The sequence below is a fragment of the Ictidomys tridecemlineatus genome, chromosome 9 (assembly GCF_052094955.1).
Source record: "Ictidomys tridecemlineatus isolate mIctTri1 chromosome 9, mIctTri1.hap1, whole genome shotgun sequence".
Lineage (NCBI taxonomy): Eukaryota > Metazoa > Chordata > Mammalia > Rodentia > Sciuridae > Ictidomys > Ictidomys tridecemlineatus.
Window position 1 is genome coordinate 111702890 of NC_135485.1, and position 17691 is coordinate 111720580.

Here is a 17691-nt window from a genome sequence, read left to right on the forward strand (position 1 = left end):
CACTGGGTGTGAGGTGTTCCAGCCAAGCTGGGTCAGAACTTATCCCCACCCTTTTTAGGTGCAAGAGCCCATCCATGTGGGGGTGTGACTGACCATTGACCCTGAGACCAGTCACTGACCCTGACCTTGGAGTGCTGTCCCCTTCGACCTTCATTGGATGGAATCTTCCCCTGAATTTCTTGTTCCCCAATAAAAGGCCACTCTCTGGCGTGCTCCTCTCTCTCTCCTGCTAGTCTCTTGTGTAAACCTAGGGTGGCTCCAGGCAGGAGCCAGGAAGGGCCGTCTCTGAAATGGGCAAGAAAAAGGTAAATTGAGTTATGTGTCTTTATTCTGATCTCACTAGTTAACTTCTATGCTTAGGACCTCTAGTATGAAGCTAGCATGCTGGTCGAGTGGCAGATTGATAATCAAGGGAGAATTCATAGAAAAGGTGCATTCATTCACTAGCTACTGCTTGGCACTTACTAGGTACATTTTTGTTCTAGGCTCTCAGTGACAATGAACACCTTTAGGTTATTCTTCTCAGATACCTCCTTCTCTAGTGTCATGTCAGCTGGCCTCAGAAAAAGGTATTAGGGAAATTTGGGGGGACAAAAGAAATTCTTACTTCTAACTTTACTTGCTTTTGCTTATATTATTTTTGTAGTGTGGTGCAATGTAGTAAGGCATCTTGCAAAATTCGCGGGTGGCTATGCTTTAGTTGGCATTTCTGTGGCTATGAGCCAGGTTTCCCTATCACTGCATTAACCCAGGAAGGCTCTCCTCAATGTAGATTATACCAGTCTCCAGCTGATCAATTATCAGTTTACTTCTTGTCTCACTAAAGCTTTCACACCTTACAGTGGTGATGTAGCGCGAATATAACTTTAGCATCTTGATCACAGCAAGCACCTGATTCACATGTCTTTACCAGTTCAAATGAAGTCAGATCAGAGAAGTACATTGCAGGTCATAAAAAATGTGCAAATTTCTTAATAACCTTCTTTAAGAATGTGAAGAAATAAGATTGTGAAGGCACACTCTGAAAAAATCCTTTCTTTTTTTATTTCTTAAAGAATATCTGTGAATCAGTGCTGGGGTTGTGGCTCATTGGCAGAGCGCTTGCCTTGCACAGGTGAGGCACTGGGTTCGAACTTCAGTACCACATCAAAATAAATAAGATAAAATAAAGATAATGTATCCATGTATAACTAAGAAATATTTTTTTTAAAAAAGACTATCTGTGAATCAGAAAATTTGAAGCAATCTTTTTCTTAATGCTTTTTTTCCCTTTTGAAAATAAAGGACTAAAAATACTTACAAATGCAGAACAGCAACCTATCCCCAGTGAGACTTTCTTAATTAATGAAGTGATCTATGTGGAGAAAAGGGACAATTGCAGAGTCCCTCAATAATTATCTAACCAAGGGTTTTAGATAATTACAGCAGAAAGATTTTCAAGACACAGAATATTCTGAAAAACTTGACCTTTCTTGTTGATTCAAGCTTTTTATTGTTAAAATCTCCTCTCTTGTTGGTGTTTATGCTTGATAAAGCCTAATGTCAGATGAATCCCTGAAACTCAAAACATCACCAAATTCTCAGATGAGGGATTTCAATATTAAATACACCAGCTTTTAAAAGAGTGAGAATAAGAGGACTGAATGAACAGAAAATGAATAGAGAAATGTTGAATAGTAAAATATGTTCAAAATAAGAAGTTATTTAACTGTTGGCAAAAATGTCAGCAATGTATTCCCTTATTATAGATGACTATTAATTTGAATTATGACATAAAGTATTGGTGAAAACTTGCTGAGCCATCACATTCATGAAACCATTCATTAACAAAATTTCCTTTGGACTCAACTTCACAAATGAGAGAATAAGATTCATCTTTCCCCTATAGTAAAAAAGACCTTAGCCTTCAGGTGAATCTTGGGACATTATGTTCAGTCAGTTAGAAATTGCATGAAAATATTTTGGTTTCGATAAGAACCACCTTGCTTCATGATTTTTTAAAAATCTTTTTTAACAATCTGCCTTCAGCCCTCTGACTTGAATTATGGCAGTGCTTTCTGGAAATGGTAGACTCTATCTCCTTGATTGCCTCAAGATGTGTATAAAAACCATCCTTGGAGACTGAGCTCTAAGTTCTAAATTGTCCTTCTTGAAAGCAGCAGGAACATTGCTTTGTATTATGTGGTCACAACATTAAGCAGAGTCATAGGCAACACTGTTGTCAAAACACCTTATGTTCTTTTTATGACTGATGGACATCATATTATAAGTAAACAGGTGGATAGCTGTTATATTTTCGGCACCATATCTCTTTCCCCTGGAGTTACTTCTCTGTTTGGGGGCAACCTTTTCTCTCCTGTGCCTTGTGCTCTAGAAGGGCATGTGTTCACACTAACCAAGGTAGTCATCTTCCCTGCCAGAAATAGCTGTGACTCTGAAAGAGAAGGCTAGAGGAAAGAACAGCGCTTCACACCCAGTGCTGAAAAGCTAATTGTGAAAGTGAGGTGTCAGTTACCCAGAGATTAAGGAATAATACTGTGCAGGTTCATCTTTCAATATTTAAGGAAATGAGTTTTGTTCTGAATATGATGAAAACTCACCCATGTCAACCCATTTCATCAAGTTCAATATGGCTTGTGCTAGGCCACGAAGAAAATAAAATTGAAGATCTCAGCTTTCTCATCTGGTTGCTCACAGAATATTTGTTTTGCAACATCTGTGTGTAGCTGGTAGGAATATGTGCTTTAAAAATTCCCATTTTACAGTATGCAGATGACACACAGGAATAGTAAAGACTGTCATAATAATTTATCAATGGTGCTTAGAAATGGCCCCAAGTTTCAAATCAGTGATACTCTATTAAATCAGACTGCATTTTCTGATGCAATGTGTTTGTACCTTTCTTTTTATAGAAACATTTATATAGTTCATCACTGTGTTTTTCACACTTGCTCCAGTAAACCCCAAGAATTCCTTTGCTGTGTTTGTCTCATGACTAAGGGAAAGAGAATGATGAGCAGGAACCACTTTTATATATTAACACAGAGATTTTATTTTAAATTTCTTCTGAAGAAATACTTTTCTGTACTTAATAATCATGCTGATAATGCCGATGATGATAACAATGATGATGCCAAGGTTTAAAATTACTAGATTATCAATCTGGAAAGGAACTGTTCTACTGCAATGACATTTAATGATACAGAAGCTCTAACCTGCTTATTTTCCAGGCATAAGTACACAGAACACCACATAGTTTTACCACCTGGCTTTTACTTGGTTTGGGTTGCAACATTTGGTGGTTTTCAAGCATTTCATTTGCCTAGGAAAATTGCAACAGAGGCAGACATCCTGTCCCCTGTTAAATTTGCTGAGTTTGGTGGGAAAGTAAATGGTGTGTTCTGGCTCTTCCACTCTAGTGGACTTTCTAATAAAATTATCTTTGCATTGCCTACATCTTGGTTTCCACAGAGATGCGATGCATGGGTACTCCACAATAAATTATGGTTTGAGGTGTGAAAAATGGGATAGTAAAGCCCCAGCTCCAGAAAAAAAAAAATATCAGCACTGGAAAAAATATAGGGTTAGTGAAGGTTGAATAGTCTGTTTAAAATTCAAAGATTAAAATTAAAAATATTAAACAAGTAAACAGAATGTTAAGAAAGTGATATTTGCTATAAAGAGTGTCAAAACACAAAATATTTATTCAAAAAATTAATATCCTCATATTCAATTGTTTTTAAAATCATATCACATTTTTGTTTTTATCACAATTTAATATACATTTTATGTAATCTATATTTCTTAGATTGATGGCAAAGTGACAGTTCTTGTGTTTGTGTATATGAGTGTGTATAGTGTATATTTACATATTGTTGTTGTTTTTAGTACTGGGAATTGAACCCAGGAGTGTTCTACCACTGAGCTACATCCCTAGTCTTTTTATTTTGAGGGTCTCAGTAATTTGCTGAGGGTCTTTCTAAGTTGCGCTAGCTAACCTTGAACTTTTAGTCCTGCTGTCTCAATCTCCCAAGTTGCTAGAATTACAGGTGTAACTTGACTGTCTGTAAACATTTATAGTTATTTTTAAAATCTAGTTATATGATTTAGGTATTTAACTTACAAATTTAATAGATGATTTCTTTGCATATAAATATGTTATTATATGTGTGCTTTCCTCTTGGCTTTTAGTAAATGTAACATAGGAGGACCACGTGAATTATTTGTTTACAAATTAGCTGGAAAGTTGCCCTAGAGGAGAAACCCTGGCAACAGAGCTACCTGTAGCAGGAGAGTTTTGGCATGGTTGTCTGTTGGATTTGACACTGTTACATTATTGCTGTAAAACAACAGTTCACAATGAATTCAGTCCATGTGACAGTTCAAAACTTACATTTAACCCTTTGCCTGTTAAATTAAAAATCAAGGTATAGGCTAATTGGTTTATATAAAAAGTGATGATAGGAAGATTTGACCTAGCACTTAATTGTGTCTCAGCCATTAATTTTCTTCTAATTTATAAAACTTTTCCACTTAAGATCACAATCCATCATGGCAATTAAAACTGATGCTCTAATGTAATACTTAGATGATTTCAAATGTAACTTTATTATGATCTTTTGTGACTTTAGGCAAAATTGACGCCTTACATTTTATCTTCAACATTCGTATCTTATCGTAAGATGGAATAGTAAATGCTTTATGAGATCATTCAATAAATAAATATAAATTCCCTCCCCTTTTTTTCTCCTTCTCATCTTTATTATCTTATTGCCAATTTTGTCCAGAAAATAAATTGTGTCATGAGATTCTTTCAGTTCTCTGGGCTGCATCTGGGAACCTAGCTACATATTGACATGCCCTACTTTTCCCAATGGAAACATCTCCTGTGTTCTTGACTCCATCTTTTCTCTCTTTTTTGAGATCTTGTTCTGTCAACCAATCACTCTTTGCCTCCTTTCATGAAACCCTACTCCTACCAAATCCTTAACAAGTCTCATAGTTTCTTTAAAAAAGGAAAACAAAGCAAATAAATAACAACTCTACTCAAATCCCAAATCTTGATTCCCTCAGAATGAACTGTCCCACAGCAACATTCTCTGTTCACAACTTCTTAAACTGTTTTCTCTCCTTATGGAGTCCAGTGGTCTTCCTTGTTCTTTTATCTCCTGAAATCTGACTTATTTCTCCATCTTTTTTCTGGAGCATCATACAGACTTAAGGAAACAAACATTTATTAAACATGTATGTATTCCCAGCATGTAAAGACATATTTCCAAGAGTGTACACACGTGGCTCTTTTCCTTATTTTCTTTATTCAGTGTTTGACGCTGACAAGTAATGTTACAATTCCACATAACAGACTTTTTTAAAATTTTGCTTCTAAAACATTGTTATTTCCTCTTTTTGTTAATCTTCTGTCTGACAGTATCTTCAGTTTTCTGTTTGCTGCTTTGTCTCCTGAGGAGGTTCTTCATGTGATATTGTATTGCTTTTCTTCACTTGCCTTTCTCTCCTTCAATTTTATGAACTCTAACGACCCTATCATAATCTCTGTGAAGGAATTACTCAAAATACATCCATAATTCTGAAATCTCTCAACTCTAATCTCATATATTTACAACCTATTTTCTGAAGGCATCTCAGATACACCATATCCACAAAATTACTTATCTGCCTCTAAAAATCTACCCTGTCCCTTTTTCTCTGCTGTTAATAATAATGGTTGCATCTTCCCGGTCAAAATGCAGCATTTTTATATCCAGTCCCCATGTCTTCTGCACACAAACAATGTTTAAGACCACATATTTCACTTTTGTAATTATTTTGTGAGCAAGGCACTTTCTGACTTTTGTTTGGGACTGTATTTTTAAGATTTTTGTATAAAAAAAATAACTTTGTGAGATAAAAATGACTTTGCCAGGCATGGTGGCACATGCCTGTAATCTCAGCAGCTCAGGCAGCTGAGGCAGAAGAATAATAAATTCAGAGCAGCTCAGTGAAACCCTGTCTCTAAATAAAACATTAAAAGGGCTGGGGATGTGGCTTAGTGGGCTCAGAGTACACTTTTTCCCTCTGGAAAAAAAAAAAAGCAGGTGTGCATTCAACCTTCATTAGAGATTTTGTCTCTTTCTGGAGCAAAATGACATTTTCTATTCCATTATAAAGATTCAGATTGCCTAAGCTCGGGTTGGTCCTGTACTAATACAACACACTAGGCTTGTGGGTTTCACCAGAACTTGCTTGTTGAAATTAGGGCTTGGAAAGTCAGTGCAAGAAAATGATCATACTCCAGCAACTGCTAGTACTGTGAGTAATAAAGACATTGTTTCTGACCTAGGACTATTTTGTCTTTTCCGACATTCATAAAATTATAATTGCTAAACTTTTTAGCTGGCAGGTAAGACAAAAGAGGACTCATCACACCCTTAAACAGTTGTTGATAACTTCTATCCATTTAATTTCCACAATATCCCACAAACCAGTCTTTTTTTTTTTTTTCCATTTCCACTCCTGATACCCAAGTTACCTACCACCTCTCGCTGGATTATTGCTTTAGTCCTTCTGTAATTCATTATCTCTGATTCCCTTTATTTTCTATTTTGCACTTCATTGCCAAAATATTATTCCTGAAACAAAATTTGGACCACATAATCAATACTTGAAACAAAAAAAAATGGGTTTTCAATGCTCAAACTCCATGGGTAAACTTTCAAGGTGCTCATTTATCCCTCTACCTATTCTCCAACCAGACAAAATTAGTTTTTCTGCCATCATGTTTTTGCCCATGATATGCCTTATAGCTGAAGTTCCCACTGGGAACAGAATATTTAGACCTGATTTTTATATTGTTTTCAGAAGTATTCTGATCCCATACTGAGCCTTTTATTCTTATCTCCCTTATGTATTGTGTCACATGTATGACTTTTTATATCTCTTAATTAATGTTTCTAGACTTGAAGTGATTTGAGGTTAAGGGACTATATCTTGTACATCATTTATCATCATATTATACATATATTATACATACATGTATAATATATAGTTTATATATAAAAAATATACTTGTGTATATATATATATATATATATATACACATATATATATATACATGTGTGTGTATGAGGAAATGAATTTAGGGGCATTCAACCACTGAGTTACATCCCCAGCCCTTTTCATTTTTTTGAGACAGGGTCTTGCTAAGTTGCTTACGTCTTCTCTAAATTTATTTTCTTTTCTTATTTTATATTTTTTAGTTGTTGATAGACCTTTATGTTATTTATGTATATGTGGTGCTGAGAATTGACCCAGGGCCTCATACATGCCAGGCAAGTATTCTACTGCTGAGCCTCAGCCCCTCTTCGCTAAATTTCTGAGGCTGGCTTTGAACTTGTGATCCTCCTATCCTGAGCCACTGAGATTGCAGGCATGTGCTGCTGTATCCAGCCATTCTTGCCATCATATATTGTGAATAATGAGTATTTTATTGGAACTTATACTGTTAATTTCTCTTTTTTTTTGATTCATCAGGTAAGTTGATATTGGCAATAAGATTGCATATTTTCTAACAAAATATATACCATTTCTGAATTAGACTGTAGAAAAATAACATTTACTATTTTATTGTTTTTATTGTGATTTAGAGGTCTTTATTGATTAATAATATTGCAAAAATGCTTATTGTGAAGTCATTTGTTAGTGCAAACCAATTTTGAGTCTACATTTGCATGCTAAGATTTGATAACCCTTTATAAACTAATATGTGGCATTTTTTGGAAGCCAGACAACATGCTACTAGTTATTTCCATGTATTGTCATAATTAAAATTATTGTGATGGATATGCGCCATTTTTAAGATCTCCTTTTTCTAATCTTTTTTTCATGTGCTGTTTCTTATACAGGAGTTGGAATTGACTAATAAAAGCAGTCTAGAGTTTCACAGGTGTAGAACTGACCCTTCTCTGAGATTGAGCCAAGAGAAATTACAAAGAAAGGGTCAGAGTTTTAAATATAGGTCTCATTTTGTTTCTGTTATGAGAAGCTTGTGATTGAAATGATAAAAGAAGTTTTCTTGGGCTGGGGATGTGGCTCAAGTGGTAGTGCACTCGCTTGGCATGCGTGCGGCCCGGGTTCGATCCTCAGCACCACATACAAACAAAAAGATGTTGTGTCTACCGAAAACTAAAAAATAAATTTTAAAATTCTCTGTCTCTCTCTCTCTCTCTCTCTCTCTCTCTCTCTCTCTCTCTCTCTCTCTCATCTCTCTCTCTCTCATCTCTCTCTCTTAAAAAAAACAAAAAAGATGTTTTCTTACCAGCATCACAAAAGTCACTAGAAGCAAATTCATCTCTAGGTACCGATCCTGAAAATATTTCTCACTCTCACTATGGTAGAACTACACAGCACTAGCTCACTGTTTCTACTTTTAAGTCTTAAGTTGAGAACAATTTAAACACTATACTTGTAGCATTTACTTCTTACCTGCCTCAGTAGGATGTAGTGTATCAACTGATACTGAAGTCTTCAACTGTATTCCTCACTAGGTAAGAGGAAGGAAATAAAATAGGATCCCTGTGCTAGTGTGAGAAAGACAGAACTCTGAGGCCCTTTGGAGATTGGAGATGGGAATGAACTTGATGGAAAATGGCAAAAGCAGTAGATTTTGTTTATAACAATCTTTACCAAACAAGTTTTTTAAAAATACAAAATGAGCCATAAGGTGAAAATATAAAACCCAGAGGTAACATTTATTGAGATAACATATGACATACACTTATTGGGATACTTAAAATAACAAAAATAAAGTGCTTCAAACACTCTAGCACACAATAGATGCTCAGTAAATATTTTGTGTTGATATATGTGTGCACTGGTCATTATAGATTTTGTGCATATCATCTCATTTGATATTCACAGTAACACTCTGGAAGAGATCTTCTTATCACCATTTTCCCATAGAGATATTCACATTGCTGAAGATATCATAGGTACCATTTGCTATTATGTCATTCTGCTACCAAATGCCATGCTTTTACAAGCTTATTTCCTCCTGGGCTTCCAACAAATAGTGTATAGAACTGCTGGTGGAGAGACTATGATTCATAGTACTTAGATTGTGTAACCACAATTTCAGTTCCTCTGCAGCATGACAGAGTGATAAATCATTCCCCAAAAACATCTCCACAAAGCACACATGCACACTTACACAGGAATACATGCATCCATCCACCCACTGCTCATAACCATAGAGACAGTCATAGCATCTTCAATACAGAATATTCTTTATGTTTGTTCTTCCTCCCTCTGATACAGAAATCATGAATTCTTATTTAATAAACACCAAAGGAAGTTATATGTGAGCCAAAAGTATAGAAAGGAGATAATGTTAAAAAAAAATAAATATGGTACTGTGTATTGATTTATTGAGAGTATAATAACATAATCCATAAATAATGGGTGCTTTAAAAGTAATTAAAATAACACAAACATTTAATTCCTGATTAAAGAAAAAGGCACTATTAAACAAAGAATTTTTATTTATTATAATGAGCAATTCTTTTATTTCTCTTTCAATTCTCTGTAGATAAAGGCAGAGTTACAAATAAATAAGCATCATGACTAAGTGTAACATCTGCTTCATGGACTTAATGGATCATTGTGTTTTATTGTGATAATAAAAATGAATGTGATCAGGGGCTTGGGAGGAATTAATATTTCCAGAGTAAATCTAAGAAAGATAAGGTCTGTAGCCCAGGTAAGAAAACTTCATTTGTTATCAAAAGGAGTGAAATAAGGAACTCAAGTGATAATATTTCAAACCGCTCCAAACAACTGTTGTATTTTTGCCACATATTTAGGGGAAATATGAAAATTTTTTTTTCTGAGAGTTTTGTTTTTATTTTGTTAGAACACACTCTAATACAAAGGTTTAAGCCACTTAGAAAATGCTATGCATTAAATTCAGAATAACCTAGTTTTACTTATAACAAAACATTGATTCACTTAATGTTTCCATATTTAATTACCATATAGTTAAATATATGTATAAATGTCTGATTTTTGCCCTTTTAAACACACACACACACACACACACACACACACACACACACACACACACCCCTCCTTAACCTCCTGGAGGTTTTGTTTGCTTTTGCCAAAAATAGTGAAAACCTCTAAGTAATAGATATCTCAGACACTTATTCATAGGATATTTACAATGTATTTTGAAAGAATTAATTTCTTTTGAAACTTAATTTTAGCATGTTTAAGCAGCACAACTTGATTTTTTTTCCAAGAAGTTTGACAAATACTATTACATATAGTCCACAGTGTGGCCTATGAAGCCAGACTGTCCATCTCTGTTCTTTGATAAGATACAGGTTATAGCAGTAACTTCCTTATAAGGTTATTTTTTCTTCTTTTCTTATCTTTTTTTATTATTTGTTTTAATTAGTTATAAATGACAGTAGAATGCACTTATATACTTTGATGTATCATACATAGATGGGATATAATTTCTCATTTCCCTGAGTATACATATTGTAGAATCACTTTGGTCCTACAGTCACATATATACATACAGTAATAATGTCTGTTTCATTCTACTATTTTTCTTATCCCCACATCCTCTGCCTTCCCCTCCTTTCACTTCCCTCTACCTAATCTAAGGTAATGTTTTGTTTTGTTTTGTTTTTACATTACAATTCTTAATACACATAAGTACCACACTTTTTGTATTCCTATTTGTATATAAAGTATGTTGATACCCAATTCAAGTCTTCATACAGGCACTTTGTATAATGATGTCCATCACATTCCACCATCCTTGTTAATACCCTGCCCACCCCTCTTCCCTATCTAGAATTTATCTATTCCTCCCGTACTCTCCCTCCCAATACCACTATGAGTCAACCTCCGTGTATCAGAGAAAACATTTGGTATTCACTTTTGGGGGAATTGGCTGACTTTGCTTAGCATTATCTTCTCCAGTGCCATCCATTTACCTGAAAATGCCATGGTTTTGTTCTTTTTTATGGCTGAGTAAAATTCCATTGTGTATATATGCCACATTTTCTTTATCCATTTATCCATTGAAGGACATCTAGCTATTATGAATTGTGCTGCTTTGGGTTTAGTCTGAGGAGAGGAATAGCTGGGTCAAATGGTGGTTCCATACCCAGTTTTCCAAGGAATCTCCATACTGCTCATCATGTGGGATTAGGCCCCAACTTCCTTATTAAGACTCCTATATTGCAAGAATTAAAACCAAGAATCAATAAATGGGATGGAATCAAACTAAAAAGTTTCTTTTCAGCAAAAGAAACATTCTGTGAGGTGAACATAGTCTACATCCTGGGAGCAAATTTTTACCCCTCACACATCAGATAGAGCACTAATCTCTAGGGTATATAAAGAACTCAAAAAGCTAAACACCAAAAAAACAAATAACCCAATCAGCAAATGGGCCAAGTACCTGAACAAACACTTCTCAGAAGATGATATACAGTCAATCAATAAATATATGAAAAAATGCACATCATCTCTAGCAATCAGAGAATGCAAATCAAAACCACTCTAAGATATCATCTCACTCCAGTCAGAATGGTAGCTATTATAAAGACAAACAACAATAAGTGTTGGCGAGGATGTGGGGAAAAAAGGTACACTCATACATTGCTGGTGGGACTGCAAATTGGTGCAGCCAATTTGGAAAGCAGTATGGAGATAGGGTTATTTTTTAATATCAAATAATGCATGATGAAAAATAAATATTTAAAAGTATTTCATTACAATGACCTTCTAAGGATACCCTTAGCCCATCATCTTTCTTGATAATATGGTAATACGATTCCCTTTTTACCACCAATCTGTTGAGGTATGGGTAGAGATTTTCAGAGAAAACTTTTTCTGTTTACCAAAACAAAATGGCAATCACACCCATGTGACAAAGCTTTAAAATGACAGAATTTACAGGGCAGAGTAATTGCAACCCTTTTTGAAATTAATCACTGCAGTTGTGGGGCATTGTTTCCTCAGTACTTCCTGTCTAGGATGGATGCTAAGCAAGATATTTTACCTTGAAGTCTGGTACCCCCTTGACTGAGTTTTCCTTCTAGATCTTTGAGGACATCTTGAACTTACTATGCTTGGTGTTTGTTCTCAGTAGCATAGAGATCCCTATAACTCAAAGATTCAGGCTACTACATACACTTGACTACTATATATTATTCCTGTTCTGGTTTTCTTAAAGCTCTTTAATCTCTTAAACAAAGAAAACACATCCTTTCCTTGATTTTTAAGATTTTTCTGGATTGCATAGCCACAGTCTTGAAGGTATTGCCTTCATTCTCTTCTGAGTGCCATAAGTCCTATCCATCCTTTCACGCATAAGCTTGTTTTGTCTGAGCATTTTCTCCCAGCCACATATTAAAGCACATGTCCCTTTTTAATTTGTATTGTTTGGGGGTACCAGGGATTGAACTCAAGGACACTCAACTACTAATCCATATCCCTAGCCCTATTTTTTATTTTATTTAGAGACAGGGTCTTGCTGAGTTACATAGTGCCTTGCTTTTGCTGAGGCTGGCTTTGTACTCAGGATCCTCCTGCCTCAGCCTCCTGAGCTGCTGGGATTGCAGGCATGCGCCATGGCATCTGGCCACTTCCCATTATTTTTTAAAGCAAATACTTGGGCTTTGGCTTGCTTATATTTTGCTCTTTCTTAAGACTATCTCAGCATTCCCTAGATTACCCTAAAATACAAAAGCTGACTCCCTATCTCATATTTGGCCAAAGCCTATATCTCTTCACATCTTCATCCCCTAGTGGCTGGTTTAAAGACTTGCTCCCAATTATCAATTCACTTGAAAAAAAAAAAATGAAATCGCTGGCTGATTCTAAGCCCAACACAGAAGCAAACCTTCCTCAGCTTAGCCTGTTTTCACAACCAAGGAATTGATCTTTAGGAATCCAATCCATGCAATAATCAACTTTATTTAAACAAATTCAAGTGTACATTGAAACATACATAATAATGTTTTTATCAATAGAAGATGATCCATCCTTAGACATGAAAAGTAAAAATAGTTTATTCTCAGATTTCCCATTGTGTGTTAGTATTTGCAACCAGGTCTATATCCAAGTAACGGGAAAAAAGCTGGCAATCGTTGCTGTGCAGTTATGTCTTATTAGGTGAGTCAGCTAATTACATGGCTCTGCCATTAATGTGGCAGCCACTGAGCTGCTTACCAAGGAGAATTAGAATCTAAGATGGAACTACTTCTCTGCTATGTAATGAAAAGTTCTTCTTAAAAATAAGATTACACTGATTCCTAATTTATGTATCAGTTATTTTTATAAATTATGATTGTCCTATATAGAAACAGAATGTATTTAAAATGATTTAAAATGATTCAGTAACAGTACTTACAAATAGCTTTCATAAATAACCCTCAAATATGTTGAATGCATAGGCTTACTTTCTCCTCATCCCAAACTTAAAAGGAACAAGATAAGCTAGTTTTCATTTCACTGGTTCACTTTATCTTTCTCTTGCTCTGAGAAGATTACCAAGACTAAAGAAATAGCTAGAAGGGCAAAAAGGCAAGAAAATGAGTAATGTGGTAATATTATTCAAAGTATAGCATTAGAGGCTTCCAAATACATTCTGTTTCTATGTAGGACTAGTTCTTTCAAAGCATCATTTAATTAAAATCTGCATTCTTAATCTGAAAAGGCTCCCAGACAGTATAAACTGTGGACAATGTGTTTACTATATAACTTACAGTGCTTACCACTTTGACTCTTCCCAAGTGACCCAAATGGTTGATACATAGTAATGTGTCATTTACTGAGACACAATCTGAATAGGTATATACCATAGCTGAGGTAGGGTAAGTCACTTTGCCTATAAGGTGGTCTGGTCTCCCAGTTGACTCAGGAGTCACATTTTGACTAAAAGTTATGGCTAGGTATTGCTTGTTGTGTCTTAAGTAATGTCTGATGAATATCATATGCTATCATTTCACTTTTTAATTAGGAGATTCAAGATAGTCTTGGGAGATAGCACCAGAGGTAATCAGTGGCTTGCTATAAATTAACATAAATTGCATTGTAAAAGCAGGGATTCGAAAGGTGCATCTCTTGCTTTGAATGCTTAAAGTCTACATGCCAGGTAATTGATGAAGCCCTACCATTATAAATAAGACCATGTTGTTTCACAGTGTCTTTTGAAAACCCAGACTCTTTGCTAGCTTTTCATAGACTTCAAAATTGAAGACATCTTTTACCTTAATGTAGTCACAATGACAGTACATTGCTGTACTCTTAAACTAAATGACACCGCAGAGTTCACAAATGGTTGCTGATATTGGGCAGTGTTTTCCAAAGAGTGTACTTAACAAGACATTTACAAGACCCTAGAAACTTGTATTTTTAACAAGGACTCCAGACAATTCTATGTTTTGCTTGAGACTGTGGTTTGGGGAAGCCATTTCTATCTTCCTTATGTGCCAGACTAAATATGTAATAAAATTAAATTATGTCATGGAATCAAAAAATTTTAAAAACTATAGAAAGAATTAATAGACATATAAATACAATAAAATTTAAAACATGAAATGAAATGAAATATTATCTACTCATAAAGACAAGTATCCTAAATAAAACCTGCTCAATGTGAAACATTTAATGGTAGAAATATAAATCGAATTAATTAAATTTGATGTGCCTCTTGAATCATAGTTTGGTCAAGAAAAGAGACTGCACTCTGTTTTCTAAATATGGAAGCTTGCAACAAAGGGAATTATTCCCTCACACAGCCAAGGGAGGCCCTGGAAGTCTGCGAGGCCACCTCCACCTTGCTCGGGAGGCAGCAACAAGCTCTGGCTCTCACCCTGGTCCTGAAGCACACTGAGTGGTCAGCTGTGTGTCTCTCCCACAGCTGAAATTTGTTTCTGTTTCTCCTTATCCTTCTTCCTTTCCCTCACTTTCACGTCCTTGGAATTGTACTTCCCAATAAAGTATTAGCCTAGTCTGAAGATTGGTTTTATACAGAAAGTCAGCTAAGACAGACTTCAGGTGGTCATTGGTTCCATGCCCCACCAACATTTACCACCATTAGAATTATTAATCTATCAAATGGATTAACCCACCCATGAGGTTACACCCCTCATGATCCAATCATTTTATGTCTGAACATTGCTGCTGCATTGACTCACATGTGCCTTTTGGAGGACATTCCAGATTCGATCCATAACATTGTGATTACATTCCTCCTGATCAATTCTAGCCCTGAGTTCTTATTTCCATGAAATAATCCTTCTCTTCCCTGTACTTTACCTTTTCCATCTGGCAGCTTCCTGTACTTAACACTGTGTGTCAAGCTTCAATAAAGAATTAGAGACAACAAGGTTATGTGTGAGAGGCCAGGTAGGATAGAAGTGTTGTATTGCAGCACAGGACTGGATTAAAAATAGGATATTGCATATCCGATATACTTCACTTCTTCTTATATCATGTGGGCTATTTTCATTACAGGAATTATTGCTGAGGTATTCCTTTCTTTTCCACTACTAAATGCTTCCAAATACACATGCACACCCAGATCTAGTAACTTTCACCAGCCCTAGTTGAAGGGCAGTAACTCAATTGTATTAATTAATAATAAGCAGACCAGGTTGGCCACATTTACTAGTCCAGTCTGTGTCAAAACTTTCTAATAAATTACATTAGAAAATTAATTTTCTACTTGTTAGTTTTAAAATACATGGGCTAGGGATGTGGCTTAGTGTCTGCTTGGTATGTATGAAGCCCTGGGTTTGATCCTCAGCTCTGAAAACAAAAACCCATGAGAACCAAAATTTGGCCTTATTTTTCACATACCTGTCACTAACAGTTATCTGTATATCAACGAAGAGGTTAATGTTGTCAGATGCAAAGAAAGTATTGCTGTCCATTTTATTTCTAAGTCTAGTTGATGCTTAGAGAAGCATAAAAACACTAAAAAGCATAAAAGCCCAAATTCACAAAAGATCAGTAATAGAGAGAAGCTAAAAGTCTTGTGATACTACAGTCTTTGTGCCTAACTACCACATAACAGAACTTGTATTATTAGACCAAGACATGAAACACTATGAAAATAATATCTATTCCATATTTAGAAGTGAGGTGGTTTAGAAACAGTTTTCATTGTATTTAATTTATAAATAACTTGCACTTTTGGGTGTGGAAAAAGGAAGGGAGTCGAGGTAGGATAATATATAAACTTCTCTGCTCACCTACCTGTGATGTTTAGTTTAATGTTTTCTTACTGTGAGCCACTTCCTTATCCTCCTGCCTACCTGTCAGTTACGTTCATGATGAAGGCAGGGGAAGAAGATATTATTTATATCAAACATATTGTTAAAATTAAGCTGAGGGACCATTGGATCTCTTTAAGCACATTTATGTCCTCGTTGCCTCTCTGCTCTTTGAATTTTTGATTATTTTTTTTCATTTAGAAGCAAAAGGTATTTAATGAAGAATACTAATAAAGCCATGACCATTTCAGGCCAAATTTGATCTAATATTTCTATGAAGAGATAACTTTGAAAATTAGTCTGATAGTGCATTTTATTTTCTTCTTTCAAAAATATGTAGTCCAAATCTTCACATTTCGGACAATAATTTGTTTGCCATCACTTTACAATAAGTTGTAAGACAAGTATGTTATTTGTATGTTTATGTTATAAATAGTAGTATAAGAAAAATTCAGGAAAAAATAAGAACATACATATCTGTCCAACAAAATACTTGCAATATTTTGTTGTATTTTCTTGCAATCATTTTACTCTTGCAACTGAATTCTACATAGATTTTATCTACAATATATACAATCCTTTATATCCTGCTACAGATTATGCCACACATTCTCCTTTTGCTGCATAATTCTCATGTCATAATGCATGTCTTCCTAATGACTTATTGAGTAGTTGAATGATAATCATATTGACTCCACATCTCCCAATTATCAGTTAGTTTTTTAATGTTGGCATTGATCTAGTGCTAAAAATCTTTGAACTATAATTTTGCACTTTTGTGAGTTACTTGGGCAAAAACTTTGTGTACTTTTAGGATTTATAACCCATGTTGCCATGTTGTTTTCCCAAGAATGTTTTATAATTAGAAGGCCAGCCATAATGTAAAGGAGTGCCGAAAATTTGTACAGCATCCTTGCCATCATACAAAATATATAGAGATTTTGAAAAAAAAAGTTATTTTATATATAATGGAATATATAAATTTATAATAATTTTTATATATTTTTGAATTTATATTATATATATTTTGAAAAAATTATTGTATATATTTTATATAAAATATGATTTTTTTCAAAATGTGCTTCACAAATGAAAAATTGTACCTCATAGCATTCTGTTTTGTGTTTCTCACTTTAAATATTAGAGTGAAGAAGGATCCCCACAGGAAGGAATTCTGGAAGATATGCCAGTGGAACCTGACAATGAGGCTTATGAAATGCCTTCTGAGGTAAAGAGTTATATGCAAAACACTCCAAAATTAAAGTTTAGGAATTTAAGTTGAGTCTTCCTAATAGGAAGTACCAAAACTCTGTCACTGTCAGATTTCTTTTATGTTAGAATCTGTGTAAGTCCATCAGGAGAAGATTTTTTTTTTTTTTTTTAGGAGGTGAGG

The 17691-nt window shown here is 34.9% G+C and overlaps 1 protein-coding gene across 4 annotated transcripts in view; it reads left to right on the forward strand.

Moving 5' to 3' along the window:
• Snca (synuclein alpha) overlaps nucleotides 1-17691 on the forward strand; it is a 97931-nt gene that overhangs the window by 78530 nt on the left and 1710 nt on the right. For all 4 annotated transcript variants that reach the window (XM_005337532.4, XM_021734707.2, XM_005337533.4 and 1 more), the window contains exon 5: nucleotides 17443-17526. In XM_005337532.4, coding sequence (XP_005337589.1) covers nucleotides 17443-17526 — 84 coding nt within the window. The remainder of the gene's footprint in view (nucleotides 1-17442; nucleotides 17527-17691) is intronic.